The sequence below is a fragment of the Callorhinchus milii genome, unplaced genomic scaffold (genome assembly GCF_018977255.1).
Source record: "Callorhinchus milii isolate IMCB2004 unplaced genomic scaffold, IMCB_Cmil_1.0 Scaffold14, whole genome shotgun sequence".
Lineage (NCBI taxonomy): Eukaryota > Metazoa > Chordata > Chondrichthyes > Chimaeriformes > Callorhinchidae > Callorhinchus > Callorhinchus milii.
In genome coordinates this window covers 539,841-565,770 of record NW_024704755.1, presented here as the reverse complement: position 1 = coordinate 565,770, position 25,930 = coordinate 539,841, and the positions used below count along the sequence as shown (strand labels likewise).

The 25,930-nt window shown below is 49.8% G+C and overlaps 3 protein-coding genes across 6 annotated transcripts; all 3 read right to left on the bottom strand.

Moving 5' to 3' along the window:
• Window positions 1–6,759: 6,759 nt before the first annotated feature.
• On the bottom strand, window positions 6,760–10,940 carry apex2 (APEX nuclease (apurinic/apyrimidinic endonuclease) 2). 3 transcript variants are annotated; one of them, XM_007907890.2, is made up of 6 exons: window positions 10,703–10,939; window positions 9,933–10,016; window positions 9,506–9,689; window positions 8,366–8,512; window positions 7,955–8,021; window positions 6,760–7,869 (listed from the first exon to the last, which is right to left on the bottom strand). In XM_007907890.2, the coding sequence occupies exons 1-6, from the start codon at window positions 10,905–10,907 to the stop codon at window positions 7,030–7,032; spliced, it is 1,527 nt and encodes a 508-aa protein (XP_007906081.2). In that variant the 5' UTR covers window positions 10,908–10,939; the 3' UTR covers window positions 6,760–7,029. The 3 variants fall into 3 exon arrangements, with proteins under 3 accessions (XP_007906081.2, XP_007906084.2, XP_007906083.2); XM_007907893.2 differs by lacking the exon at window positions 8,366–8,512 and having other exon boundaries at window positions 10,703–10,940; XM_007907892.2 differs by lacking the exon at window positions 9,933–10,016.
• Window positions 10,941–11,730: 790 nt separating this feature from the next.
• Window positions 11,731–18,138, bottom strand: ccdc22 (coiled-coil domain containing 22). 2 transcript variants are annotated; one of them, XM_007907895.2, is made up of 17 exons: window positions 18,076–18,138; window positions 17,115–17,292; window positions 16,574–16,706; window positions 16,374–16,480; window positions 16,041–16,116; window positions 15,697–15,866; window positions 14,963–15,160; window positions 14,621–14,692; window positions 14,342–14,461; window positions 14,055–14,174; window positions 13,777–13,893; window positions 13,529–13,630; window positions 13,273–13,380; window positions 13,037–13,132; window positions 12,568–12,627; window positions 12,368–12,442; window positions 11,731–12,179 (listed from the first exon to the last, which is right to left on the bottom strand). In XM_007907895.2, exons 1-17 carry the CDS (start codon window positions 18,123–18,125, stop codon window positions 12,066–12,068), a joined length of 1,896 nt encoding a protein of 631 aa, XP_007906086.1. In that variant the 5' UTR covers window positions 18,126–18,138; the 3' UTR covers window positions 11,731–12,065. The 2 variants fall into 2 exon arrangements, with proteins under 2 accessions (XP_007906086.1, XP_007906087.1); XM_007907896.2 differs by lacking the exon at window positions 13,273–13,380.
• A 952-nt stretch (window positions 18,139–19,090) lies between these two features.
• On the bottom strand, window positions 19,091–25,930 carry LOC103188063 (interleukin-17 receptor D-like). The gene is made up of 12 exons (XM_007907899.2): window positions 25,767–25,930; window positions 25,289–25,367; window positions 23,781–23,924; window positions 23,161–23,276; window positions 22,809–22,926; window positions 22,263–22,298; window positions 21,943–22,103; window positions 21,717–21,788; window positions 21,001–21,058; window positions 20,504–20,617; window positions 20,153–20,325; window positions 19,091–19,971 (listed from the first exon to the last, which is right to left on the bottom strand). Exons 1-12 carry the CDS (start codon window positions 25,803–25,805, stop codon window positions 19,492–19,494), a joined length of 1,590 nt encoding a protein of 529 aa, XP_007906090.2. The 5' UTR covers window positions 25,806–25,930; the 3' UTR covers window positions 19,091–19,491.

Here is a 25,930-nt window from a genome sequence, read left to right as displayed (position 1 = left end):
TCCATGGAAGGGATTGAGACAGATCTTGAAATTGGTGATGGATGGGTGAGTAGGAAGGACTCTGGGATGGAGTTCTTGAGAATGGGGGCAATCTTGTAGAGGTGGGGTACTATACTATACAAACTTATATTTATATTGTGCCTTTTACGTCGGGAGGACGTCTTATGGGCTGAAGGTGTCCTTGTTTGGCACACAAGTTGAGGGCAGGAAGGGGAAATATGACTGAAGGCACAGTCAATGGAAGGGATTGAGACGGATCTTGAAAGTGGTGATGGATGGGTGAGTAGGAAGACTCTGGGATGGAGTTCTCGAGAATGGGTGCAGTTTTGTAGAGGTGGGGTACAATAATATACACAAACTTATATTTATATTGTCCCTTTTACGTCGGGAGGACGTCTTATGGGCTTGAGGTGTCCTTGTTTGGCACACAAGTTGAGGGCAGGAAGGGGAAATATGACTGAAGGCACAGTCAATGGAAGGGATTGAGACAGATCTTGAAAGTGGTGATGGATGGGTGAGTGGGAAGGACTCTGGGATGGAGTTCTAGAGAATGGGGCAATCTTGAAGAGGTGGGGTACAAACTTATTTTTATATTGTGCCTTTTACGTCGGAGGACGTCTTATGGGCTTGAGGTGTCCTTGTTTGGCACCTGAGGAGGGGAACGGCATGGTTGGAGAGGATCTTGACTGAAGTGAGGGAGGGTGGGGAGGTAATTTGGAGGGGCTCCGGGATGGAGTTTCGGAGAATGTGGGTGATCATTGTAGCAATAGTAGACAATACAAATTTACATTTATGTAGCACTTTTCACGTCGGGAGGACGTCGCAAGGTGCTTGAGGTGTCCTTGCTTGGCACACAAGTTGAGGGCAGGAAGGGGAAATATGACTGAAGGCACAGTCAATGGAAGGGATTGAGACAGATCTTGAAAGTGGTGATGGATGGGTGAGTAGGAAGGACTCCGGGATGGAGTTCTCGAGAATGGGGGCAAAGTTGAAGAGGTGGGGTACTATACTATACAAACTTATATTTATATTGTGCCTTTTACGTCGGGAGGACGTCTTATGGGCTGAAGGTGTCCTTGTTTGGCACACAAGTTGAGGGCAGGAAGGGGAAATATGACTGAAGGCACAGTCAATGGAAGGGATTGAGACAGATCTTGAAAGTGGTGATGGATGGGTGAGTAGGAAGACTCTGGGATGGAGTTCTCGAGAATGGGTGCAGTTTTGTAGAGGTGGGGTACAATAATATACACAAACTTATATTTATATTGTCCCTTTTACGTCGGGAGGACGTCTATGGGCTTGAGGTGTCCTTGTTGGCACACAAGTTGAGGGCAGGAAGGGGAAATATGACTGAAGGCAGTCAATGGAAGGGATTGAGACAGATCTTGAAAGTGGTGATGGATGGGTGAGTGGGAAGGACTCTGGGATGGAGTTCTAGAGAATGGGGGCAATCTTGAAGAGGTGGGGTACAAACTTATTTTTATATTGTGCCTTTTACGTCGGGAGGACGTCTTATGGGCTTGAGGTGTCCTTGTTTGCACCTGAGGAGGGAACGGCATGGTTGGAGAGGATCTTGACTGAAGTGAGGGAGGGTGGGGAGGTAATTTGGAGGGGCTCCGGGATGGAGTTTCAGAGAATGTGGGTGATCATTGTAGCAATAGTAGACAATACAAATTTACATTTATGTAGCACTTTTCACGTCGGGAGGACGTCGCAAGGTGCTTGAGGTGTCCTTGCTTGGCACACAAGTTGAGGGCAGGAAGGGGAAATATGACTGAAGGCACAGTCAATGGAAGGGATTGAGACAGATCTTGAAATTGGTGATGGATGGGTGAGTAGGAAGGACTCTGGGATGGAGTTCTCGAGAATGGGTGCAGTCTTGTAGAGGTGGGGTACAATAATATACAAACTTATATTTATATTGTGCCTTTTACGTCGGGAGGACGTCTTATGGGCTGAAGGTGTCCTTGTTTGGCACACAAGTTGAGGGCAGGAAGGGGAAATATGACTGAAGCCACAGTCAATGGAATGGATTGAGACAGATCTTGAAAGTGGTGATGGATGGGTGAGTGGGAAGGACTCTGGGATGGAGTTCCAGAGAATGGGGGCAATCTTGAAGAGGTGGGGTACAAACTTATTTTTATTTTGTGCCTTTTACGTCGGGAGGACGTCTTATGGGCTTGAGATGTCCTTGTTTGGCACCTGAGGAGGGGAACGGCATGGTTGGAGAGGATCTTGACTGAAGTGAGGGAGGGTGGGGAGGTAATTTGGAGGGGCTCCGGGATGGAGTTTCAGAGAATGTGGGTGATCATTGGAGCAATAGTAGACAATACAAATTTACATTTATGTAGCACTTTTCACGTCGGGAGGACGTCCCAAGGTGCTTGAGGTGTCCTTGTTTGGCACCCAAGTTGAGAGCAGGAAGGGGAAATATGACTGAAGGCACAGTCAATGGAAGGGATTGAGACAGATCTTGAAAGTGGTGATGGATGGGTGAGTAGGAAGGACTCCGGGATGGATTTCTTGAGAATGGGGGCAATGTTGTAGAAGTGGGGTACAATATTATAAAAACTTATATTTATATTGTGCCTTTTACGTCGGGAGGACGTCTTATGTGCTTGAGGTGTCCTTGTTTCGCACCCGAGCTGGAGCAGGGAAGGGAAAGATTCCTACTTCCTCCTTGATAAACAGAGGCGTGTGGAGTTTCAAACTTGCTTAAGATTTTGTTCCCCGGGAATCATACCTGGGTCCTCTCACTTGCTGTAATCAAATTGCTTCAGTGCATGTGATGCTTCTCCCTCTTCCTCACACCTTGCCCAATTCTCCCCTTGGTCATCAATCTAGACTGAGCTCAAGTGCTGACAGGGAGATCGAATCCTGAACCTTATTTCTCAGGGTGAGAATGCTGATAAACGGAGGCAGGTTTTACTGTAAACTAAATTGCTTGATAACCTCAATAAATATTACTCCAGATAAACGCGTAGACGATAAACGTTCAGATCTTGATAAATAGATAATCGATAAACTTTCATCTCAAGATAAACGGATAGCTGATAAACGACAAACTAGCTAAGCAGATAGGCAATAAACCTTAAACTGTAGATAAACGGATGGATGATGAATATTAAACTCAAAATAAACAGATAGCTCATAAAAATAAATTAGTGTTTAGGTTTCAAACTCCACATTAGCACTTGAGCTCGGTCTAGGTTGCCAGTCAGGGCAAAACTGGAGTGGAATGGTGGGTAATCTCATGGGATCTTGTTGCGTATTAGTTAGAAGTTGTCGCGCGAGTGAGAGAATCTGGGTTCGATTCCCAGACGGGTGAAACCTTAGGCAAATTTCCTTACTCCTCATGCCTCTGTTTACCTTGCACTTGGTAGGAACTCATTAGTCAATTTGTGCATGCTTTCTTGGGGTAATAATTCTTATGTTTAAAAAAAGTCTATCAAATGCAAGGATTATTATAATTGACATTTATATTGCACCTTTCACGGTGGGAAGACATCCCAAAGCTCTTGAGGTGTCTTTGCTTGGACCTGAGCTGGGTGTGAAGGGGAAAGATCTTGAGGTGGACATTGAAAGAAGTGTTGAAATCTGTTGATGTTTAAGTTCTGTGAAGAAAGAGGTGAGAGCAGAAGCCTGGTCAACAACAAAATTACATTTATAGAGCGCCTTTTACGTCGGGAGGATGTCCCAAAGCGCAGGGGTCAGGATCTGAGCGTGGGGGAAGGGTGAGAGAAGGCAAGAGAGGTGGGAGAACGACTGAAGACTTGATCGAAGAGGAGGGTCTTGAGACCAGCTTTGAAGGAGGCAAGGGAGGAAGCGATGCGAAGGGCTCATGGGATAGAGTTCCAGAGTGTGGGGGCAGAGAGGCTGGAAGCTCGGCCACTGATGGTAGGGCAGCTCAGGCGGGAGACATGGAGAAGGCTGCCTGTTGAATAGAGGGGGCAGGTTGGTAGGGAGTCAGCAGTTCAGAGAGGTTGGAGGGGGTAAGGCCATAGATGGCCTTGAAAGTGAGGACGAGGATCTTGAATTTGATCCTCTGAGGGATAGGGAGCCAGTGGAGTCAGATGAGGGTGGGAGTGATGGGGTCACGGAGCCTGGTGCACGAGAGTACACGAGCTGCAGAGTTTTGGATGATCTGCAGCCTGTGAAGAGAAGAGTTGGGAAGGCCGATGAGGAGGGAGTTTCGTAATCGAACCTTGATGTGATGAATGCGTGAGTGAGGGTTTCAGCAGCCTGAGGGGTGAGGCAGTGGCGGAGTCTGGCAATGTGGTGATAGGCAGTGCCGGTCATGGTGCTGATTTGGGGGAGAAAGGACAGTTCAGGGTCAAATCATACACCCAGGTTCCTGACTGGTTTAGTGACGTTGAGTGCAGCCATGGATGCTGATGGTGCTGGTGCCTGAGGTGCAGAGGCGCTGGCGTGAGCCCAACAGGAGACCCTCGGTCTTGCTGACGTTCAGCTGGAGAAAGTTGTCCCTCATCCAGGACTTGATGTCAGACAGGCAGTTGGTCAGAACGCCAGTAGTCCTGGAGTTGAGGGTGGAGGCAGAGAGATAGAGTTGGGTGTCATCCGCATCCATGTGAAATTTACCCCATGTCTGCGGATGATGTCACCAAGAGGGAACATATAGAGGGTGAAGAAGAGGGGACCGAGGACAGAACCCTGAGGAATGCCGCATGAGACGATGCGGGGGCTGGAGGAGATGCCGTTTGCTGAGAAAATTGATATAGTCGATCAGTATGCTCAATGGCAGACGTGAAGGGCCACCCAGTGCGAGCGTGGAAACTATTTTCTTATTCTCGGAGAGAGATTCCATACCGCAGCAATGACCAAAGGCTGGACAAAGTGGAGAACTTTGTTCATGATGTATTGAGATGCAATTAGACTTGATAAACCATTAATCTTTTTTTAATTGCAAATTTACGACTTGTTGGAAGTTTTCTCAAAAGCCTGTTTCTTTAACTTGTTTGAACAATTGTTTAAATAGCTGTGTGCTTTGTTTAAAACAAACTTAAATGTGAAATTATTAAAGCTGTATTGAAACTATTTTGTTTTGAATGTCTTCTTTGGGAGGCAGGCAGCTGCACAGAGAGAAAGGCAAGCTTACTGATTCTTCAATGTCAACTCTTCCTACCATTGTGAAGTAGAATTCACCAAGTAGATTATAGAACATTACAGCACAGAAGGAGGCCATTTGGCCGATTGTTGGATTGCTTGCCCATCAATTGTAATAATCCTTGCATTTGACATAGGGCTTTTCATGTCTTTTCCCTCCTGCTTAGCAGGCTCTGGCCTGCTCCACGTCCCCCGAGCCACCTGCCGCACCATTGGCGGGAGAGCCTTCAGCCATTCTGCCCCCAACCTCTGGCATTCCATCCCCCAGTCACTCTGCCTCGCCCCCTCCTTAGCCTCCTTCAAGTCCCACCTCAAGATCCTCCTCTTCGACCATGCCATCGGCCGCTCCCTCCCCCCCCCCCCCAGCTCGGTTCTAAAATGCTGTACTCTGTCCAGCGCCTTGGGACGTCCTCCCAATGTGAAAGGCGCTATACAAATGTAATCTTTATTTTTGGCCAGCTGAGTGCCTGAGTATCCAAACCAAAATGAGAATTCCATGCATCCCACCTATGCATGGAAATTTACAGAGAGATTGTTGGGATGGAATGCGCACTCTTTCCCTGGAGGGATCCATTCTGTTCACTTAACTCCATAGAGTATTAAGGGCAGGTTGGCAAGAGCCAAGGCTTTGGACCCAGACTGTGTGGTGGGTTAACTGCTGGAGTCTAACCTTCATAATGATGGGAAAAGCTGAGTGAAAGATCTAAATGTCTGTCTCTCTGCCCCTGGGGGGGGCAGTGCATTATTGTGTATTCCGTATTATGAAACAGAATACTCCTCATTGTGACACTGACACACCCGTGTGTGTGGGTTAGGGTTGAGGCTGTGACCTCACAGTGATTGAGTGACAGGTTATCTGACCGCCTACACTGTTTTAATAACACAACAACAAGATTCCATTTATAAAGCGCCTTTCACGTCAGGAGGACGTCCCAAGGCGCTGCACAGTTGGGTCATGACCCGAGCAGGGGGGAAATGGTCAGGGTGAGGGGAGGGAGCGAGGAGGGGGGAAATGGTCAGGGTGAGGGGAGGGATGGGAGGGAGCGAGAAGGGGGAAGAGAGTCGAGAGGGGAGCTGAAGGCTCGGTCAAAGAGAATAACTGAGCTAATTCCATATTAATTGGGTCTCTCTCACAGCCAAGGGTGGAATACATTAGCCTAAATATCACTACAAAAATTCAGAGTGATTACCTGACAAAATCCAGGCTAAAAAAAAAACTAGTCACTCAGATCTCCCCAATTAACCCCTCGATCTGGCCTAAACATGTTGACCTGTGGCTTAGTCGCTCATGCTTTCGCCTCAGAGTCAAAGAGTTGTGGGTTCGATACCCCACAGGTCGTGGCACTTTGAGTTCACACTCCAGTTTAGTGCTGGGGAGAGAGAGCGCCACATTGCTGAGTCGTTAAACCTCACTCTGCATCCATGCCTTGTTCAGGCCAGACATTAATGATCTCCCACAGCACTGTGGGAAAAGAGAGAAATTTTTCTTTCCCGGAGTCCCAGCCAACAGATAAAATTGTTTGCGGAGATGTTGCTGCGCTCAAAATTGGCTGCTTTCAAATCACAGTCACTACACTTCACAGCAAAACCCTGTGAAATGCTTGGAGATGTCCTCCCAAGGTGCAAGGCGCTGTATTGAGGGTTTGTATCTTTATTAATATACAGCAGACATTAAAAAAACAAGGTTTTTATGGTGCAAAATACAAGTGGAATGGGGAGTAGCTTGGCAAATACAACAAAGTGTCTCAACCTTCCTGTATGTTCGGTACGGACGCAGTCACACACAGGGTCTCACACATACACACACGGAGTCACACTGACAAGGTCACATATATCCCATGTTTTCTGAGGGTACTTGTAATAAGCACATGGGTTACAATTCTCTCTCCTCGGCTCTTGGTGACGCTACGTCGCAGAACCTCCTTCCCCCTTTACCCTCCCGCTGACCCACAGGAAAGTGCGGCACTGAGAACGGGGGTCTGAGGTTGCCCCCTGCGGTCGTCCACATGTGTAAAACTGTCGCCCCCGCTGCGGCCCGGCTTTCTTCACCGTCCTGAGCACACATGGCTCCTGGTGACCCCGGCACAGGGGGGCACGTGGGGGCCCAGGGAGCAACAACCTCCATATAGCCGCCTGGGGCTGTTCTTGGGACTGAGGTTCGCCCTGGGCCTGGGGTAAGACCAAGCCTCCACTCAGGCCTCCCCCCTCCCTGCCTTTGCTGGTCCCTGCCAGGTACTTTTCACCGCTGGTTGCTATTGACCTCAGGAACGGCAGCAAGCTGGGCTGGGCAGTCGCTCTCCTTTTCCTGACCGGACCAAGGCTCTCAGAACCTGTCGTCTGCCGTATGGGGACCAGGAAGCGCGAGAGGCTGAGTTGCCGGCCGGCGAACTCCGGCCAGCGGGCGGTACACAGCACGGGGCGGTGAGGTGAGGCCAGGACTCCACAGGCCAGCACTGCTCGCACCGGGCAGTGGTCGGAACCATGAATCTCTGCTTCCAGGTCGCAGGCCACCAGCCCGGCCTCTGCCAGGCCCTGGCTGACCAGCACATAATCGATGCGGGAGCCGAAGTTGGTTTTGCGGGCGGCCGTGGAGTTTCGCCAGCACGTGAAGGCCCCGCTGAGGCCTGGGTGGAGATGGCGGAAAGCGTCAACAAAGAGACTCCCTTTTGCTGCACCTCCCACCTCCACTCCTCCCACAAGGAATCCTCTCAACCACTGACGGCAGGGATTGTCGTCAAATCCCTCCTGTGTGTGAGAGAGAGTGACTGTGAGAGCGAGTGAGAGATAAAGAGAATGTGAGAGAGAGTCCCTCGTTCCCCCCAGGACTCACCAGCATTGGGTCACTCTGGTCTATGGGTCGATGTGACGTGTTCATGTCTCCCAGCACCACCACGTGCCTGACAACAGGACACAGACATTCAGAGGGGGAGAGAGAGAGCACAACAGAGACACAGAAAGAGAGACAGACAGACACAAAAAGATAAGAGTAAGCGAAAGTGTGAGAGAGAGAGATGAAATCATAGAATTATACAGCACAGAAGGCCATTCGACCCATCGTGTCTGTACCGCTCTTTGAAAAGAGCTTCCAAATCAATCCCACTCCCCCGCTCTCTCCCCATACCCCTGCAAACTTGTCCTCCCCAAATATCTACTCTCTTAAAAGTTGTTATCGAATTGGCTTCCACCACCCTTGGAGATAGGGAGTGACAGTTAGCGAGAGTACCAGGGAGCTTGTCCTCACCCCCCAGCCTGGAGCAGGGCCTCGGCTCTTGCCTGCAGGAGCTGACAGAACCTCAGTTTGTAGAGCTTGCGATCGTCTCTGTCAGGGTCGGCACGGGGACAATACACATTAATAACACTCAGCACGGCCTCCTTCTCATCCCTGCTTCTGAGGAACAGACAGTGACGTTAGGACTGAGATTGTTTAAAATGATGCTTCAGCACAGCGCTGGGGCACAGTGCGCGTTGTCGGAGGTGCTTTGAGATGTTAAAGCTCACTACCTGTCTATGCCCTATACAGGATGGACATTAAAAGCTCTTTCGAGGTGTCCTGGCCGACAGATAAAACCACTCTCTCCACGACTGCTTGTGGAGACATTGCTGTTGAATTAATTAGCATTAATACTATTTATAAGAGACTCCACCAACTGCTTCACCTCTCAGGCATTCAAAATCTCATGCATGCCTTCATTACAACCAGGCTCAACTATTTCAACGCCCTGCTTGTCGACCTTCCCAACTCTTTCCTCCACAAGCTGCAGATCATCCAGAACTCTGCAGCTCGTGTCCTATCCTGCACCAGGCTCCGTGGCCCCATCACCCTCACCCGACTCCACTGGCTCCCCATCCCACAGGGAATCGAGTTCAAAATTCTCAACCTTGCCTTCAAGGCCCTCCATGACCTTACCCTCTCCAACCAGTCCGGTCCCTCCGCTCAGCGGGCTCCGTCCTGCGCTGTGTCCCCCGCCCAGCCTGCCCCACCCTCGGTTATTGGGCCTTCAGCCTCTCCAACCCCACATTCCCTTTGCCTCATTCCCTCATTTGCCTCCTTCAAGGCACGTCTCAAGACCCTCTTTTGTTCGTGCCTTCTACCCTCCCTGATCTTCCCCCCACCCACCGTTCGGGTCCTAATCCCTGACTGTCCAGCGCTTTGGGACGTCCTCCTGACGAGAAAGGCACTTTACAAATGTAATTTTGTACTGATTATACTAGTGACTAGTTATTGATATTGTTATTGATTCATGATAAATATTATTGATAGCAATTATTATTGATTATAATTGATTATTAACAACAATTAATATTGATTATTATGGATGATGATTAGTATTATTGATAGAAGCAATAACTGATAATATCAATCATTATTTGAGGAGCTTACATTATGCGGTGCTGGGTGATCAGTGCTCGGCCCTCACTGTCCAGCATCCTGAGTTCCTGCTCGGAGAATTCCTTCTGAATTTTGCCATAACAGCCCACCTCCCCAGTCCAGTGACTGAGAATGCCCGAGAGACCTTCTTCCACAGCGAAGGGCGTAGCACTATCCTGGCAAAAAGTGGCGACTCCTGAGAGATAGGAGAGAGACAGAGAGAGAGCATTAGGACTATGCTGTGTCTTGGGAAGTCCTCCCGATATGAAAGGCGCCACACAAATGTAATTTGTTCTTGTTGTTGACCTGGGTTGGAGCATATTACAATCAGGGTGGATGTCAAAGATCTCCTGCGGCTGTTGGGGAAAAGGGGAAGAGTTTTTTTCTCTCTCTCTCTCTCTCTCTGACACACCACCGGAAAGTTTTTATTAATTATTACCTGAGTATCCGCTACGAGTCTTGCAGAAGCTGAAATATGAATTATAGCCTTCAGTTATCGCTGTTGGTTCGTCCAGAGAATCTCCTGTGATCGAGAGAGAAATTTAATGTTCCCCTGAAAAAACAATCGGTCAGGGAAGGTGGGGGGAGAGAGAGAAACCCCCTTCCCTTTTCCCCGACAGCGCTGCGGGAAATCTTTAACGTCCGCCCTGATCAGGGAATGGATAGATAGTGAGGTTTCACGTCTTTGACAATGTAACGCTCTCACTTTCACTCACATAATACCTTAACCCGGCACTAGGAATTAAGGTATCATTGAGTCAATATATATTTATACACACGCCTAACTCTCAGCTCCTGTTAACTCATCATTGAGCCCTTTCCCCTCAAAGCAACAAGTTATCGGGAGTTTACTGTACTATATTAATGTTATTTGATATTAGACCGTTTTTAATTATTATTTTAGATCAATTTTACACACTGTCTCCGGTCTCCTGGTCGCCACTGATTAGTATATGTTTATTATATACAACAATAATAATCGTCGAGTGCGATATAGTCTTATCGTGTCTTCGAAACATTTCAAAGCGCTTCGCACAATATGCTGTGAAGTGTAGTGACTGTGTTTTGTGGATGAAACGCAGCAGTTCATTATACCCACAAACGGTCCAGGATTGAAGTCACCACGTTATTATTTTATTGTTTTGAAGGGAATTATTGCAGTTTTATGATATTAAATGAATGATATTTCTCTGATATGATCATAGTTACTGCTGACTCGCGTCTCCTGGAGGCAGATGATCCGGGGCTGATTGTGGCGCTGATTCTCCTCCAGTTTGTGGCTGAAACGTGAGCCACGGATCCCGTTTACATTCCAGCTCCACAGCCACAGGCCGAGGCCTGGGTCCGGGGTACCTCCAGGCTCGGCCTTCACCCCCAAACTCGGGCCCGGGACCGCCGCGGCCCTCGGCTCCATCCCCTCCCGCTCAGCCCCGGGGAGGGAGAGAGCGACCCCTGGAGGCCACAACACTCACTGCTGACACCGACTGATTCATTCATTGGCTGAATAACTACTGAATATTTGACTGAATAGCTGATTAACTGACTGAATAAATCACTAATTGACTGACTTACTAAATAATTAACTGACTGAAGAACTAATTAACTTAGTAACTAATTAACTGGTTGAATAATAACTGACCAATTAACTTACTAAATAACTAAGTTATTGTTAACTATAATTAACACTAGCATGGTTAACAATAACAGCGTGTCCTCGGAGATAACTAATTATCACTGACGTTAACAGTTCACAAGAAGGTTGTGGGTTTGATCCCCTATAAATCAGGGACTCGCACGATTTGTCTGAGCCGACACTCCAGCCCAGCGCTGGGGCGAGTGTTGGGAGTCACTGTTCTTCGAATGAGATGTTAAATCTCACTTCCGTCCATGCCCTGTTCAGGGTAACCTTAAAAGATCTCCTACGGAGCTGTCGAGAGGAAAAAGAGAAGGGAGTTTCTCTCCTCGTGGCCGATAAAGCCACTTGCTTCACAGCTGTTTGAGGGGACATTACTCTTGCTCAGTCTCACTCACTGTCAGTCTCTGACTCACTGGCACTCATTCCTGCCTCACAGCGCCCTCAAAACACAGTAACTACACTTCACAGTGAAACCCTGTGAAGTGTTCAAGACATCTTTTCGACATGGAAGCCTCCGTGTTAGACGCAAGCTATTATTGTTATTGATCGTTGAACTCTGGGTATCAAAACCCCAGTGTAAAACTAGGATTGACAAGACATGGGTGTTTGATATAAGTTTTATTACAATTATTGATCACTGATCCCATCATTTTCCCACTTCTGGTCCAGAAGAGAGAATCCCTGGGAGTTTGAATCGCAGACTGAGCGCTTCTCCATGACAGCCATCGTACAAAAATCTCAGTCTTGGAGCCTCGCAAAATATTTGGGTTTTAGTATTGTTTTCTGTCTCCCTGTGTGTATCTGTGGTCCCATCTCTTTCGTTCTCTTCTCTTCCTGTAAGCCCCCCCGTGTAGTTGTCACTGTGTATATGTGCTTCTCTCTCTCCGTCCGTCTCTCTCTCTCTCTGGCCCTGTGTGTATCTGGCTGTGGTTGGGTTCAGGCCTCTCTCAGCCTACCAGCCAGGCCAGCGTTCTCCTGTCTGATTGCTCTGTGATCCTCCAAGATCTTCTCCAAGTTAATTAAAGTCTTCTTTCCCGTCTCCAAGTCAATCTGCAAAACAATGCCCCCCCCCCCACCAGAATATTAATAACCAGCTTCTGGCCTGTCACAGCGCTCAGTGAGAGAGGGGAGTGACCGAGAGGGACAGAGCCCATGAGGGAATGAGTGCGAGTGAGTCAGAGAGACAGACAGTAGAGCGAGCGAGCGACAAAGAGAGGGAATGAGTGTTACTCTCTCACCAGTTCCTCCAAATCGCGGACTTCCCTGAGGATGGTGCCTGTGTCCTCAATGGTCTCGATCAGCTGACTGCAGTTCTGTGGAGAATACGACCATGTACATTCACACACGTCTTTCATCCCAGAGAGATGTCTCACAGAGCGCCACGACTCTCAGTTACATTGCGCCTTTCGCGTCTAACCACCCGCCTGCCTGTGCTCACCTCGTGCAGAGCTGCGAGGTATTTATAAGCTTTCCGCACGGCTTCATCACGTTTTGCATCCTTCAAAGAGAGACAGAGAGAGAGTCAGTGAGAAAGGTCTGTGCATGTTGGGGCAAAGTCAGCAGCCAACATGGCAGCCATTTGCCTAGGCCACGTAACTGACTCACATACACTCACTCTTGCATTCACACTAACACTCGCATACACACTCACTTTCACACACATACACTGACTCTCACACATATATACTCATTCCTACACACACTCAGACACAGCTCGAGGATGAGCCATTAATCTGGAGGATTGTTGGCCAAGACACAATGGGGGGTGTTTAAGATCCTGTACCCTCTCCTCTGGCAACACTCGCTCCCTCTCATGAATCTGGGGGAGGAGTGTCAACCTGGACTGAGCTTAGAGCCCCCTGCGTTGGGGGTGGGGGGAGGGGAGTTAAGTGGATTTCTTTGTCAACCTTAAAGAGCAGCTCGTCTGTGACAGCGAAGGTCCTGTCCAGCTTGCCCGTCAGGCTGTTAATCTCCTTCTGTAGTTCCTTCGTGTCTGACAGGATCTGAAACACACATGGAGAGGGGAGAGGGTCAAGCAGGAGAGACGCACAGAGACCGTCTAATAAGTACACAGCAGGCAAGCACTGAGCTCCACTCTATTCCCTCGCTTGCTCCCTCCTTCCCTCGCCACCCAAGACATCACCTTGGTGATTTCCTCTTTCTGTTTGCTGATGTTACTGACAATCTCCAGGATGCGCTGAGTGTACGCTGCTCGACCCACCCCACGCGACAAATGCTCCAACTCCAGCACCTGAGAGAGACAAGAGATAGTGAGAGGGGGGGGGGGGAGAGAAGAGAAATAAAGAGACACAGAGTGGGGGGAGCGAGCGAGACAGAGAGGGGCGTGAGACGAAGAGGAGGGGAGTGAGAGACAGACATGGCGGGGAGCAGTGACTCACGAGCTGACGATGAACGTTCTCTTTTCTCTTCGCCTCCTCTGCTGACGTTTTAATTTTCTCATGAAATTCTTTAATCTCCATCAGTCGTCGCGAGGACTCCAGCTAAGACACAAAGAGAAAGTCAGCGACAGAGAAAGTGAAACAGACAGACTGAGAGAGAGACAGTTACAAAACAAGGCAGACAGAAACAGATGGCATCAGCGACAGACAGACAACCCCAGTTCTCCACCCCCCAGCGGCCCGCTAACCTCGTGGCTGTCCAGCTGTTGTTTCAGCCTCCTGTGCTCCGCGATGAGCGGGACTCGGTGCTTCTCCCATTGACCAGCCAAACTCACCAGCCGCTGGGCACTGGCCTCCATCACAGCCTGGGCAAGAGAGACGAACACCATGCGTGTCAGCGAGTCAGTGTGACCGAGAGCAAGTGTGAGCGAGCGCAGGTTACCTGCAGTTTGATGAGCTTGAGTGTGAGCCAGTGTGTGTCAACGCGTTACCTGGCATTTGCTCCAGTTGAGTGATTGTGATTTACCTGCAGTTTGCTTAGGTTGCCCTCTGCGTCAGGCAGCAAGTCCAGCGCTCGCTTCCTGATGTGTAGTAGCTGCTGCTTCTCCTCTGCACTCAGCTCCCGGTCCCTTGTCTCCTCCTCCGCCTTCAACACAAACCAGCGTCACTCTCCATTCACCCAGGCTGTAACCATACCTCCTCCACCCCCAGTAAATCCTGCGAAGCGCTTGAGACGTCTCAACAACATAAGGCACTATATCAAAAGCAAGGACTATTATTATTAACAATCCTCCCCTCGCGCTGGGCACTTACCTGGTTCACAGTGAGGGTCTGGGTTTCCATGGCTGTTCTCACATCCTGGATTTGTTCCCCCAAACTCTTAAGCTGTTTCTCCAGCTCCCTCACTTCCTTCTGCTGTTCTGCCTGAACATCCTGTGGTGTTGGGGGAGGAAACTGATGAGAGAAGTGTAGTGACTATGTGTTGAGAGTCTGTGTGGGGGCTCTCAGTGAAGTGGCTGGTTACGGTGAATAACACACACATTTCCCACTAGTGTCTCTCTCTCCCTCCCTCCCAGCCTCGCTCCCTCTCACCTCCTGTGAATCCTTCGATGAGGTTCGGCCGCTGATGGACGCCAGTGACTGACTCACATCTTTATCAGCTTCCTGTATATGTGTGTGGGTGGGGAGGCGGGGGGGGAGAAACACAACAAAGAGTGATGACACAGATCTGTCAGCCAGGACTTGCATTTAGAACTCTTCAAAGTGACAGGATCAAGGGGTTCGAAATCTTGAGAGGTGGGTTTTAAGACTGGATTTGAAGATGGGTGGGGGGAGGGGGGAAGAGAGGAATGATAGAGACAGAGATGGAGGGATAAAGACTAATCAAGAGAGGGGGAGACAGCGGGGTAGAGAGAGGACGAGGTCCTCACTTACCTGTGTGAAAGTGAATTTTTCAGTGTGGATGAAACGAGAGTGTTTAGCTCGGAGACACCTGTGGTCTGGGCGGGGATCTGTCAGGTCGGGGGCAGGGGTCCCAGCGAGACCTGCCCTGACCTCTGACCGCTGGCTGCTTTGTTTTAAATATTCCTGTATCCTGCTTTGTAAACGCTGCCTTTTCCTGGCTTTGTATTCCTGTGTGAGAGAACGAAAAACATAGGGAGAAGATATTTTCATAATAATCCTTGCATTTGATATGGTGCGTTATCCCATCATTGAGACATCTCAAAGCACTTCACAGAAATATAGTGACTGTATTTTGTGGGTGAAACGAGGCAGCCAGTTTGCATACAGCAGTGTCCCACAAACGACCATGGAGCAAGAGACCGATTTTATTTGGAGATTGTCGGCCAGGAAACTGGAGGGGAGAGAGAAACTCCCGTCTCTTTTCGAATAATGCTGTGGAAAGATCTTTTAACGTCCACCTGAGCAGAGCATGAACGGGGAACTTGGTTTAACGTCTCATCCGAAGGACAGCGCCCCCGACAATGCAACACTCCCCAGCACTGCACTGGAGCGTTAGCTTTGACTGTGTGATTGCAAGTCTTGATGTAGGGCTTGAACCCACAACCTTCTGACTCCAAAAGTGAGAGTGCAAGCAACTGAGCCAGGCTGATACACAATGAAACAGGAGCTCTCTTTTCCCCCACCTCCCAGAGTGCCACACCTACCTCAGGGGAGAGTCGAGAGACCAAGCCCTGGCTGTTCCACTCTGCTTCCCACTCCTGCACGGCGCTGAGGTCAGCTGTCGCTCGCTCCAGCACAGAGGCTGCGACACAGGCCTGGTCCCAGGCCTGAGCTGTCACCGGCGGCTGGTGCTGTTCCCAGTATTCCCACAGCTCTGTGAACAAGAGAGACTGTTGAGAGGGGGAGAGAGGAGGAGCAGATGGAGAGAGCTCCCTTTGTCTCTCACCCCCACAGCTCAGAACCAGAGGCAGTGAAACCTGGTAAAGCGCATCGAGACGTCGCCCCGGATGTCAGGCAATCAGGCCTGTTCTCACTCAGCTGCACTTACCTCTCGGGACGTGTCCCTCTGTGCTGCCCACCAAGCTGAGCGCCTGAGAGTGGAACTTGTTCATCAGGCAGGAATTCTGTGTAAGAAACACACATGGCTGTTATTAGTTGTTAAAGATCTCCTTCAACGCCGTTGGGGGGAAAAGCGACTCTCCCTCTCTCCTTCCCCTCGTTCTCTCTCTCGGTGTCCTGGCCAACAGATAAAAACGTTCACTGTGCTCAAATCGGTGGCCCTACAAAACGCACATTACAGCGAATCCCTGGGAAGTACTTCAAGACATCCTCTTGAGGTGGGAGCTCTGGCCAGATGTGAGGCTTATTATGAGAGACTGACCTGAGTGTTGAGCAGAGACGTGGTGCGGAGAGCAGGCGGTAGCCAAGCGCTGGCCAGTTGCTGCTTGATCTTAGTGGCAATCAATCTCTGAAGGAGAACTGATTTCTCTGTCAAGACACAAAACAAAGAAGGACTTGTTTGAGCGAGTGACTGATCCAGGCTGACATACACAGCAACTGAGCCGGGCTGCCATAACTTACCTGCAGGCTGGTCTGCTGTGTCTGCACTGTCTCGAGGAAGCTTTTCCACCAGAAACATGAGGAGACGCCTGATCTCCGGCTCATTGCTGTAGAGGAAAGTCTGGTACCCAATCTCACCCTGGTAACCCAGCTCCTAAACATGTAGGAGAAGATACAAAGGATTAAGAGAGACAGAGAGAAACTCCCTTTTTTCCAACGGTGCGGTGGTAGATCTTTAATGTCCACAGATCGGACCCTCCAGTGCAGTGCTGGCGGGGAGAGAACGCCATATTGTCGGATGCATCGTCCTTCGGATGAGACATTAAACCTCACTCGCAATCCATGCCCTATTCAGGGAGGACATCAAAGATCTCCCGCAGCACTATCGGGGGTAAAAGGGAGATCTTTTTTCCTGGCCAATACAACAACAAGATTACATTTGTATAGAGCCTTTCACATCGGGGGGGACAGTGTACAGCATTTCAGAGATAATACTAGATAGATTTCAATAGATAAAACTGCTCGCTCGTTCATCAGCTCATCTCCTCAAGATATCGCTCACCTGACAGGCCTGGGCAAGGCACATTCCGATCCGGAACCGAGCCGACATTCCCGGTGGAAGCAAGTGGCTGACGCCATTCCCAAGGGCCGGGTTGAGGATACGCAAGCAGCGGACCACGCACTCCACAATCAGCTCAGTTGTTAGCTGTCGCACGCTCTCCACATCCTCCGCGATGTCCCTGTGAAGACAGAGACACTAGTCACAGGCAGCCAGTCAGTGGCTCAGCCAGTCAGGCAGTGAGTTATCTAATCAGTCAGTGAGTTACACGCTCTGCCGTGACTCGGGAAGTTATTGAGTTAGTTACTGAATTGCTGGGTGACTCACATGCCGTTCTGCCCAAGGAAGTTGATTATTGAGTTAGTTATTGAATTAGGTATTGGGATAGTGAGCTGGTTATTGGATTAAAGAGAAACTTGCGTGCCGCCCTGGGGTTGGTTAGTTAGTTAGTTATTGGGCTAGTGAGTTGGTTATTGGGACAGTTATTGGGTTAGGGGATGACCCACGGGCTGCTGTCTTGCTATGTTGGTTATTGAGTGCTCTGGGATGCCGCCCGGCGTGGGGGGCGCTGTATAAATGCAAGTTGTATTGAGACAGTGAGTTAGTTATTAAGATGGTTAATGGAGGTATTGAGCTGGTTACTGAGTTGGTGAGTTGGTTAATGAGGTATTGAGCTGGTTACTGAGTTGGTGAGTTGGTTAATGGGGTATTGAGCTGGTTACTGAGTTGGTGAGTTGGTTAATGGGGTATTGAGCTGGTTACTGAGTTGGTGAGTTGGTTAATGAGGTATTGAGCTGGTTACTGAGTTGGTGAGTTGGTTAATGGGGTATTGAGCTGGTTACTGAGTTGGTGAGTTGGTTAATGGGGTATTGAGCTGGTTACTGAGTGAGTGAGCTGTTGTGGGGTGAGTGAGCTGTTGTGGGGTTAGTTAATGAGTTAGTTATTGAGTTAGGGGGTGACTCACGCGCCGCTCTGTCTCAGGGAGTTGAGCAGAATCCGATCAACTTCCTCCATCCCCACCGGAAATAGTGCGGGGAATGCCGGGAGGTGAGGCCGGGGACAGTGCGCGGGATGCTGGGAGGTGAGGCAGAGTGATTGACAGGTCACTTGTGTCCCCAGTAGTTATAACACAGGTACTTCATTTATAATTGTAACAATAATTACACAGTTTATCTATTATAATTGTTATCTAAATCATTATTAATATAAATTATACAAATATACATTATCCTAATAGTTTAGTTTATTAGAACAACAAATTTATGTAAATAATTTAAAATAATCCTTGCATTTGATATAGCGCCTTATCATGGCTTCGAGACGTCTCAAAGCTCTTCACAGAATATTCTGTGAAGTGAACTGACTGTATATTATCGTGGGCGAAACGCGGCAGCCAATTGTGCCCACCAGTGTCCCACCAACAGTCATGGATTTAATGAATAATTTATTACTTTTTTTTTGAAGGAATTATTCCCCCCAGAAAAGCAATCCACCAATTGACTACCAACCAGGTTCCTACTTACTGCTAGATAAACAGAGGCGTGTGTGTGGAGTAAGGAAACTTGCCCAATATAGCGCCTTTCATGTCGGTAGGATGTCCCAAGGCACTGGATTATATATAAATTATATATAAACATGTACAAATAATTATTGTACATTACATATATAATTATACATAAATTATCATTAATATTATAATCCCGCGACGGGTTTCCGCGTTGGTCAGACACACAGCTGATCACAGTGATGGGTTTCCATGCGGGTCAGACATCTGGCTGATTATGGTGATGGGCTTCTGCGGGTCAAACACCAGCTGATCGTGGTGATGCGTTTCTGGTTGTGTCAGATACCGGCTGATCACGGTGATGGATTTCTGCAGTGAATCCACAACCTTCTGACTCTGCAGTGTAGTGACTGTGAACGCGGTAACCCATTTGCACACAGTAATGTCCCTGACACACAGACACAGAGAGCTGTGGAGTGGGCAAGAAATAACCTTTAATCTGAGAGATTGTCGGCCAGGATACCAGTAGAGACAGAAAGAGAAAAACTCTTATTTGCTTTTCCCTGACAGCGCTGCAGCAGATCTTTAACGTCTGCCCTGAATAGGACACAGAGGGGGAATGAGGTTTAACATAATAATAATAATTCTGACATTTGATACAATGCCTTATCACGTCTTCGAGAATCTCAAAGCACTTCACAGAACACACTGTAAACGGCATCTCCAAAAATACTGCGCTCTCCCCCAGCGCTGCGCTGGAGTGTCGTCATAGACTTTGACTTAGAGTTCCCAAGGTGAGGCTCAAACCCACAACCTCCTGACTCGGAGGCACATAATACAGAGGGAGAGTGCATGCAAGTGAGTGCTACACCACCCTCAGAGTGTGGCTGACTCCATGCTCCCATCTTCCCCAGCGAGTCTTAGAGCTTCGTACAGAGCAAATCCAGAGGGGGTTGCAGGGTAAGTCTCCTCTGAGATCCCGTCCACGTGCAGGGCCAGGCCTGGGCCCAGCAGTTCCAGGGAGTGAAGGTGAGAGAAAAACCTGGGCAAGGCCTCCATCAGCTTGTATTTCGTGGCCAAATCCAGCACCCCAGGGACATCGGCCTCTCTGCATTGTCCGAAACAGGTCACAATGAAGCGGGAGAGGCCGCTTGAATTTATCCGGGCCTGGAGGAGCTGCTCCGCCACCAGTGACACCCCCAGGGAGAAGAAGCCCCCCCATCCGGGCCCCGGTGGGCAGCCGCCTCCCGGCCAACACATCACAACGATGAAGTGGGCCTCAGCCAACTGCCGAACTATCCAGTCTGCTCGCCCCTCCAGGCCCCTCGCCAGCTCCTCCCACATGTCCAGCACCACCTGAGGGGAGTCAGACACCACAGTCACAGTGTGTGTGTGTGTCAGTGTCATAGTGTATGTGTGTGAGAGTATGTGTATGTAAGTGTGTCTATCACTGTGTGAGTGCATCTGGGTGTATTGGATTGGGGTGAGTGTTAATTTGTGAATGTGTGTAGGCCTGGGGGGAGTGCGAGTGACTAACCTGACAAGCACAGTGTGCCTGTAGGAAAGTGGCAAAGTGAAGTACCACGTTGAGCAGCGTTGGAGAGGCCGTGTCTGGGTACAGGAGAAAGACTCTTGGGTTAGAGACTCTCTGTGTTGTGAAGGGCTCAGACACAGAGTCGTCCCCAAAGCCAGCCTCACCTCGCTTTCCATCTGAGAGAAGAGAGAAACAGACAGAGTCAGACAATGAGAAAGGCAGAGATAGAAGGCCAGACTGACGTACTTACACATACACTGACATACACATTGACATATATATACACTGACAAACACACACTCTTAATACACACAAAACAAACACACACGGTGAGCAGAGATGAAGCACACTCACTTTGCTTCCTGTTGTTGATGAGATGACTGGCTGTCACAGTGACAACGGTCGAGATCAGAGCAAAGAGCACCAGCAGCAGAGTAAGTGTGAGTTGTTGTCCCTCTCCTGTCTGCTCTGTGAACACACACGCATGTACACACACTTTATACTTCAGTCAGCCGCATGCCTGACCCACGCAGAATCCCATCACCATGCTTAGAGAGCGAGAGCCAAGGCTTAGGGGATCCCAGAGTGTGGGTTGGAATAACTGCTGGAGTCTAACCAGCTGAAACCACCATTGAGAATGCTGTCTAGCAAGCTTTCCCGCGACTTGGATCACCGACTTGTTAGGGCTTTGTTTTACAGGGTTAACACACATACACACACACCAATCTTTACCATCCGCCCCAAATAGGGCACGGACGGGGAGTGAGGTTTAAAGTCTCCGACAATGTGACGCTCTCTCTCCCTCCAGATCTGCGGTAGAGCGTCAGCCGGTCCTGTGAGCTCAGACTTACCTGATTTCACAAAATATGTTACCTCTCGTCGCTCAGCTCCCTCCTGATCAGACAGAAGCTGCAAAAAATACACACTCAGTGTGTCAGAGAAGAAACCAACTCAGCACAATGCTCTCAGAGACAACAAGAAGCGGGGTCCCTTGGAACTGAACTGGCTCTAAGGTGACAAGTTTGGCAACGGAATGTTGGAATCGAGCCAGTCCTCCGTGCCTGTCTCTAGTCCGGTTCTTGAGCCAGGCAGGTCCGCCGTCCCAAGGCGCTGGACAATCAGTGTTTCGGACCCAAGCTGGGAGTCAGGATTGGGGAGGGTGGAGGGAAGTGGGGGGGAATGAGGGTGACCGAAGGCACGGTCGAAGAGAAGGGTCTTGAGACGGGTCTTGAAGGAGGCAAGAGAGGGGGTGAGGTGGAGGGACTGAGGGTTGGAGTTCCAGAGGGTGGAGCAGAGTGGCAGAAGGCCCACCTGCCAATGGTGGGGCGGTTGAAGCGGGGGACATGAAGCAGGAGGAAACGGGCAGGTTGGTAGGGGATTATTAAAAGGTCGCAGAGGTAGGGGAAGGAGGGCTATGGAGGTGAGGACCAGGATCTTGAACTGTATCCTCTGCCAGCGGAGTCAGGCGAGGAGGTAGGTGATACAGTCGTGGAGCCTGGTGTGGAAGAGGACACGGACTGCAGAGATCTGGATGATCTGCAGTCTATGGAGGGAGGAGTTGACTCACCACAACACTGTAGTTAAAGCCGGGTTCCAGGCTCCCCAGTCTAACCTGCACAGTCCCAGCTCCGTCATGAGGCTGAGGGAAGAGACTTGGCTTTATCGTTGAAATCAGCACCAACACCAAGATGTAGACATGCACACTGACACACACCCGTGTGCATACACAGATGCACACATAGACACGTACAAACAGACACAGACAGTGTGGTGCAGGGGGAGAGTTTGCTCACCATGTGGGTGTGTTGCCAGGAGAGAGGAGCCGGCTCCCCGGGAGGGCAGCGACCATGGTAGACGTGGTAACTGTTGATGTTGTCGGTGTCAGCGGCGGCGGTGAAGCTAACTGTGACATCATGACCGTCCTGCGTGAAGCTCAGGCGAGAGGGCGTCCAGGCTGTTACACACACAGTCACACTCAGTACCACTCCCTGCCTGTGTGCCACTGTGTGAGGGTGTGTGTGTGTGTTACTGTGTGTCATTGTGTGAGGGTGTATGTCTGAGGGTGTGCGAATGCGACAGAGCCTGGGATGGGTGGTGGAGGTTGAACTCTTACTTGAAGGATTTGCTCGTCTGCCATTAGAGTATGAGGCTGTGAGAAAAAAATAAAACAATGGAATAGTTTTAAAAAATTATAATCCTAACTTGGTCGGGAGGACGTCTCAAAGCGCTTCACAGAATTGACTGTAGAGTGTTGTGACTGTGTGTTTTGTGGGCGAACACAGCAGCCAACTTGCACACAGCGACATCCCGCAAACAGCTGTGAAGCGAGCAAATGGTTTTATCTGTCAGCCAGGACGCCGGAAGAGAGAGAGAGAAATTCCCTTCTCTTTTCCCCTTAGAGAGATCATTAATGTCCACCCTGAACAGAGCACAGAGGTTTAATGTCTCATTCAGAGGACAGCCCCCACGACAATGCAGTGCTCTCTCTTCCTCCAATCTGCACTGGAGCTTTGACTATATGGTTCCGAGTCCCCAATGTGTAGGGAGCTCAAACCCACAACTTTCTGACTTGGGGGTGTGAGAGCGCGACTGAGCCAGGCTGACAAACTAAGGTGAAATCGTAGGATAAAAGCAATCCTGGGACAAGAGAGACACTCACAGTTTGTGCGGAACTGGATTTGCTGAGCATGATGCTCCCGGCCAGGTGGGACAGGGAATCCATAGACCACAGCTCCGTACAATGTGTCTGAACCAAGGCAAAATGTGCTACCAATGATCTGGACAACAGAAATGGGTGAGGATATCAGCTATTTGGGCTCCAAGGACAGACAGAGGAGGGAGAGGGTTGATTCCAGTCCCCAAATCCAACTCTAATACCCCAACTGCAAACCCTCCAAACCCCCACCGCTCAATCCAATGCCCACACTCCCCAACCCAATCCCCGCAACAACAGCTTGCATTTATATTGCGCCCGTCAGAGTACTTAAGCCCTCCTCCCCTGCCTGACTGACCAACTGCGGCTCCAATCTGACGCCATCGCGGAGAACCAGCTGTCTGCATTCGGATACCGAGCTCGGGCCAGAGAGGGACACAAGGTCAACCCGAAATCCCTGTACAAACTCGATCCCTGGAATAAGAGATACCAGAGATCAATCAGCGCCTTCTTTGCCCACTCCCCCTGACAGAGCCCCCACCCTTCCGACACTCTCTCCCTCAGTCTGAATAGACTCCAGGAGTTACCCCAATCCACATCCAGAGTGAGTGTATTTTGTGGACAAAACACGGCAGCCAGTTTGCGCACAACAATGTCCCAAAACAGCCATGGAGTGAGGACCAATTTTATTCGGGGGATTGTTGGCCTGGACACCAGGAAAAAGAAACTCCCTTCTCTTTCCAAACAGTGCTATGGGATCTTTAACATCCACCTGAACAGGCATACGGGACCTCAGTTTGACATCTCATCCTTACGACACTACCTCTGGCAATGCGACACACTCCAGCAATGCATTGGAGTGTCAGCTTAGATTGTGATTCCAAATACTGAGGTGGGGGCTTGTGACAATCTTGTGACACAGAGGCGAAAACGTTACCACCGCACCAGGTTGACACACAGCTCATTTGTAATCCTTACCGTAAGGACTTGGGTTCCACTCGATGGTCACTGCCTGGAGCCCGCTGCAATGGCTGCTGTTCCCTTCTCTTTTCCTGATGTTCTCGGGGATCCCCACTGCATGCTCACAGGACTGAGTCTCATAGCAAGGGAACCAGACACAATCTGAGCAAAACGAAGCACCCAGTGAGCCTGCTCCATGTATCCCACCTCGCCCCCTCCCTTGCCCCGTTCAACTCCCATCTCAAGACCCTCCTCTTCGACCTTTGCCTTTGGTCATCTTCCCACCCCTCTTCCCTCTGCCCCTCTTGCCCTCCACCTCTGTTGCCCTCCACCTCTCTTCCCTTTATCCCACTTTCCTTCACCCCTCTTGCCCTCCACTTCTCTTGCCCTTCACATCTCTTGCCCTCCCCCCTTCTTGCCATTCAGGCGTTCAGCTCTTCGAGCTTTTCAGGAGGCCATTCAGCCCTTCGAGCCTGTTCCGCCATTTAATTAGATCATGACTGATCTGTAACTCAACTAATCCTTCAATTCCAATTTCCCACTTTCTCCCCATATCCCTTAATACCCTGACCTACCAAAAAAATCTATCAACCTCACTCTTGAAGGTGTTGATGGATCCAGCATCCACGGCCTTTTGGGAGAGAAAGTTCTAGATTTCCAACCCCCTTTCAGTGAAAAAATGCTTCCTGATTTCACTCTTAAATGGCCTTGTTGTAATTTTAAGACTATACCCCCTTGTTTTGGATTCCCCCACCAGAGGAAATAGCGTCTCTGCATCTACCCTGTTAAATCCCTTTATCATCTTAAATACCTCAATCAAATCACCCGTCAACCTTCTAAACTCAAGGGAATACAATCCAAGGGAATACAACCCATCCTCACCCGACTCCACTGGCTTCCCATCACACAGACGACACAATTTAAGATCCTGGTCCTCACTTTCAAAGTCCTCCATGACCTTGCTCCCCCTACCCCTGCAACCTCCTAACCCCTTACTACTAACCTGCCTGCTCCATCCACTCAAGGGGCTCCAGAACCTACTCCACGAAGCCCATCTCACCTGCCCCACCATTGGTGGGCAAGCCTTCAGCCACTCTGCTTCCACCCCCTGGAACTCCATTCCAGAGTCCCTCCACCTCGCCCCCTCCGTTGCCTCCTTCAGGACGCAACTCAAGACCCTCCACTTCAACCATGCCTTCGGCCACCTTCCTTCACCCCTTGCCCTCCACCCTCCCTGATCCCGACCCCAAGCTTGGGTCCGAAACACTGATTGTCCAGCGCCTTGGGATGTCCTCTCGACATGAAAGATGCTTTATAAATACAATTTGTTATTGACACCGAGCTACCAGTGGAGCATCAGCTTATGAGCCTATATGGTTCCAAGTCCTTGACGTGTGGGGGGCTCGAACCCACAACCTTCTGACTCAGAGGCGAGAGCGCGAGCGACTGAGTCTGGCCGAGAGAATTCTGAGTGAAGGTTAGGGTCGGGAATTGGGTCTCTGAGGGATTGACGCACAGACACAAACCTTCAGTTGTGAATAAGGTCTCAATTTCCGCTTGGGTCTCGATGAGGTTCTCACTACGTGCCTGACGCTGGCTGCCAGTCTGGGTGGGGGAGACAGACAACAGAGACTCAATAACAGCCTCTATTCCTGAACCACACCCACACTGAATCAGAGAGAATGATCGGCAGAGAAATTGAGAAAGTGCGAGAGTAATAGAGAGAAAGTAAGCAAGAGACAGTGCGAGTGATAGATAGTCGACTCGAGAGACAGAGTGAAAAAGTGTTGAAAGTGCAAGAGAAAGTGATTGATAGAGAAAAAGTGAGAGACAGAAAACACGAGTGATCAAGAAAGTCAGAGAGAGAACTGAATGAGAATGAGATAATGAGAGAGAGAACATGAGCATTTAAGAGAGAGAGTAAGTGATAGAGAGAATAAGCAAGTTCTATCCTAGGCTCAGGCCACCCCCCCACCACCGCTGTCCAGCTGGGACTGTGCTGACCTGGACCACAATCACCAGCAGCAGCACCGTCAGCCACATGGCAGCAGCTCCCAGTCGGGCGAGGAGAACAGGAGCAGTAGCAACACAACCGGTTTGTCTGTCCCGGCTCAGCCCCCGGGGGTGGGTGTGGCATCAAGCCTGGCCACCCTGCAAGGCTGAGACAC

Coding starts and splice junctions, on each gene's coding strand:
- apex2 (XM_007907890.2), bottom strand. CDS start 10,907: ATGGAGCCGAGGGCCGCGGCGGTCCCGGGCCCGAGTTTGGGGGTGAAG. Junction 10,017..10,702: donor CCAGGAGACGCGAGTCAGCA/GTAACTATGATC, acceptor TCTCGATCACAG/GAGATTCTCTGGACGAACCA. Junction 7,870..7,954: donor ACCAGAGTGACCCAATGCTG/GTGAGTCCTGGG, acceptor TCTCACACACAG/GAGGGATTTGACGACAATCC.
- ccdc22 (XM_007907895.2), bottom strand. CDS start 18,125: ATGGAGGAAGTTGATCGGATTCTGCTCAACTCCCTGAGACAGAGCGGC. Junction 15,867..16,040: donor AGAGGGACACGTCCCGAGAG/GTAAGTGCAGCT, acceptor TCTTGTTCACAG/AGCTGTGGGAATACTGGGAA. Junction 13,894..14,054: donor GCAACCTAAGCAAACTGCAG/GTAAATCACAAT, acceptor TCTCTTGCCCAG/GCTGTGATGGAGGCCAGTGC.
- LOC103188063 (XM_007907899.2), bottom strand. CDS start 25,805: ATGTGGCTGACGGTGCTGCTGCTGGTGATTGTGGTCCAG. Junction 25,368..25,766: donor TGCTGGTGATTGTGGTCCAG/GTCAGCACAGTC, acceptor TCCCCCACCCAG/ACTGGCAGCCAGCGTCAGGC. Junction 19,972..20,152: donor AGGCACACTGTGCTTGTCAG/GTTAGTCACTCG, acceptor GACTCCCCTCAG/GTGGTGCTGGACATGTGGGA.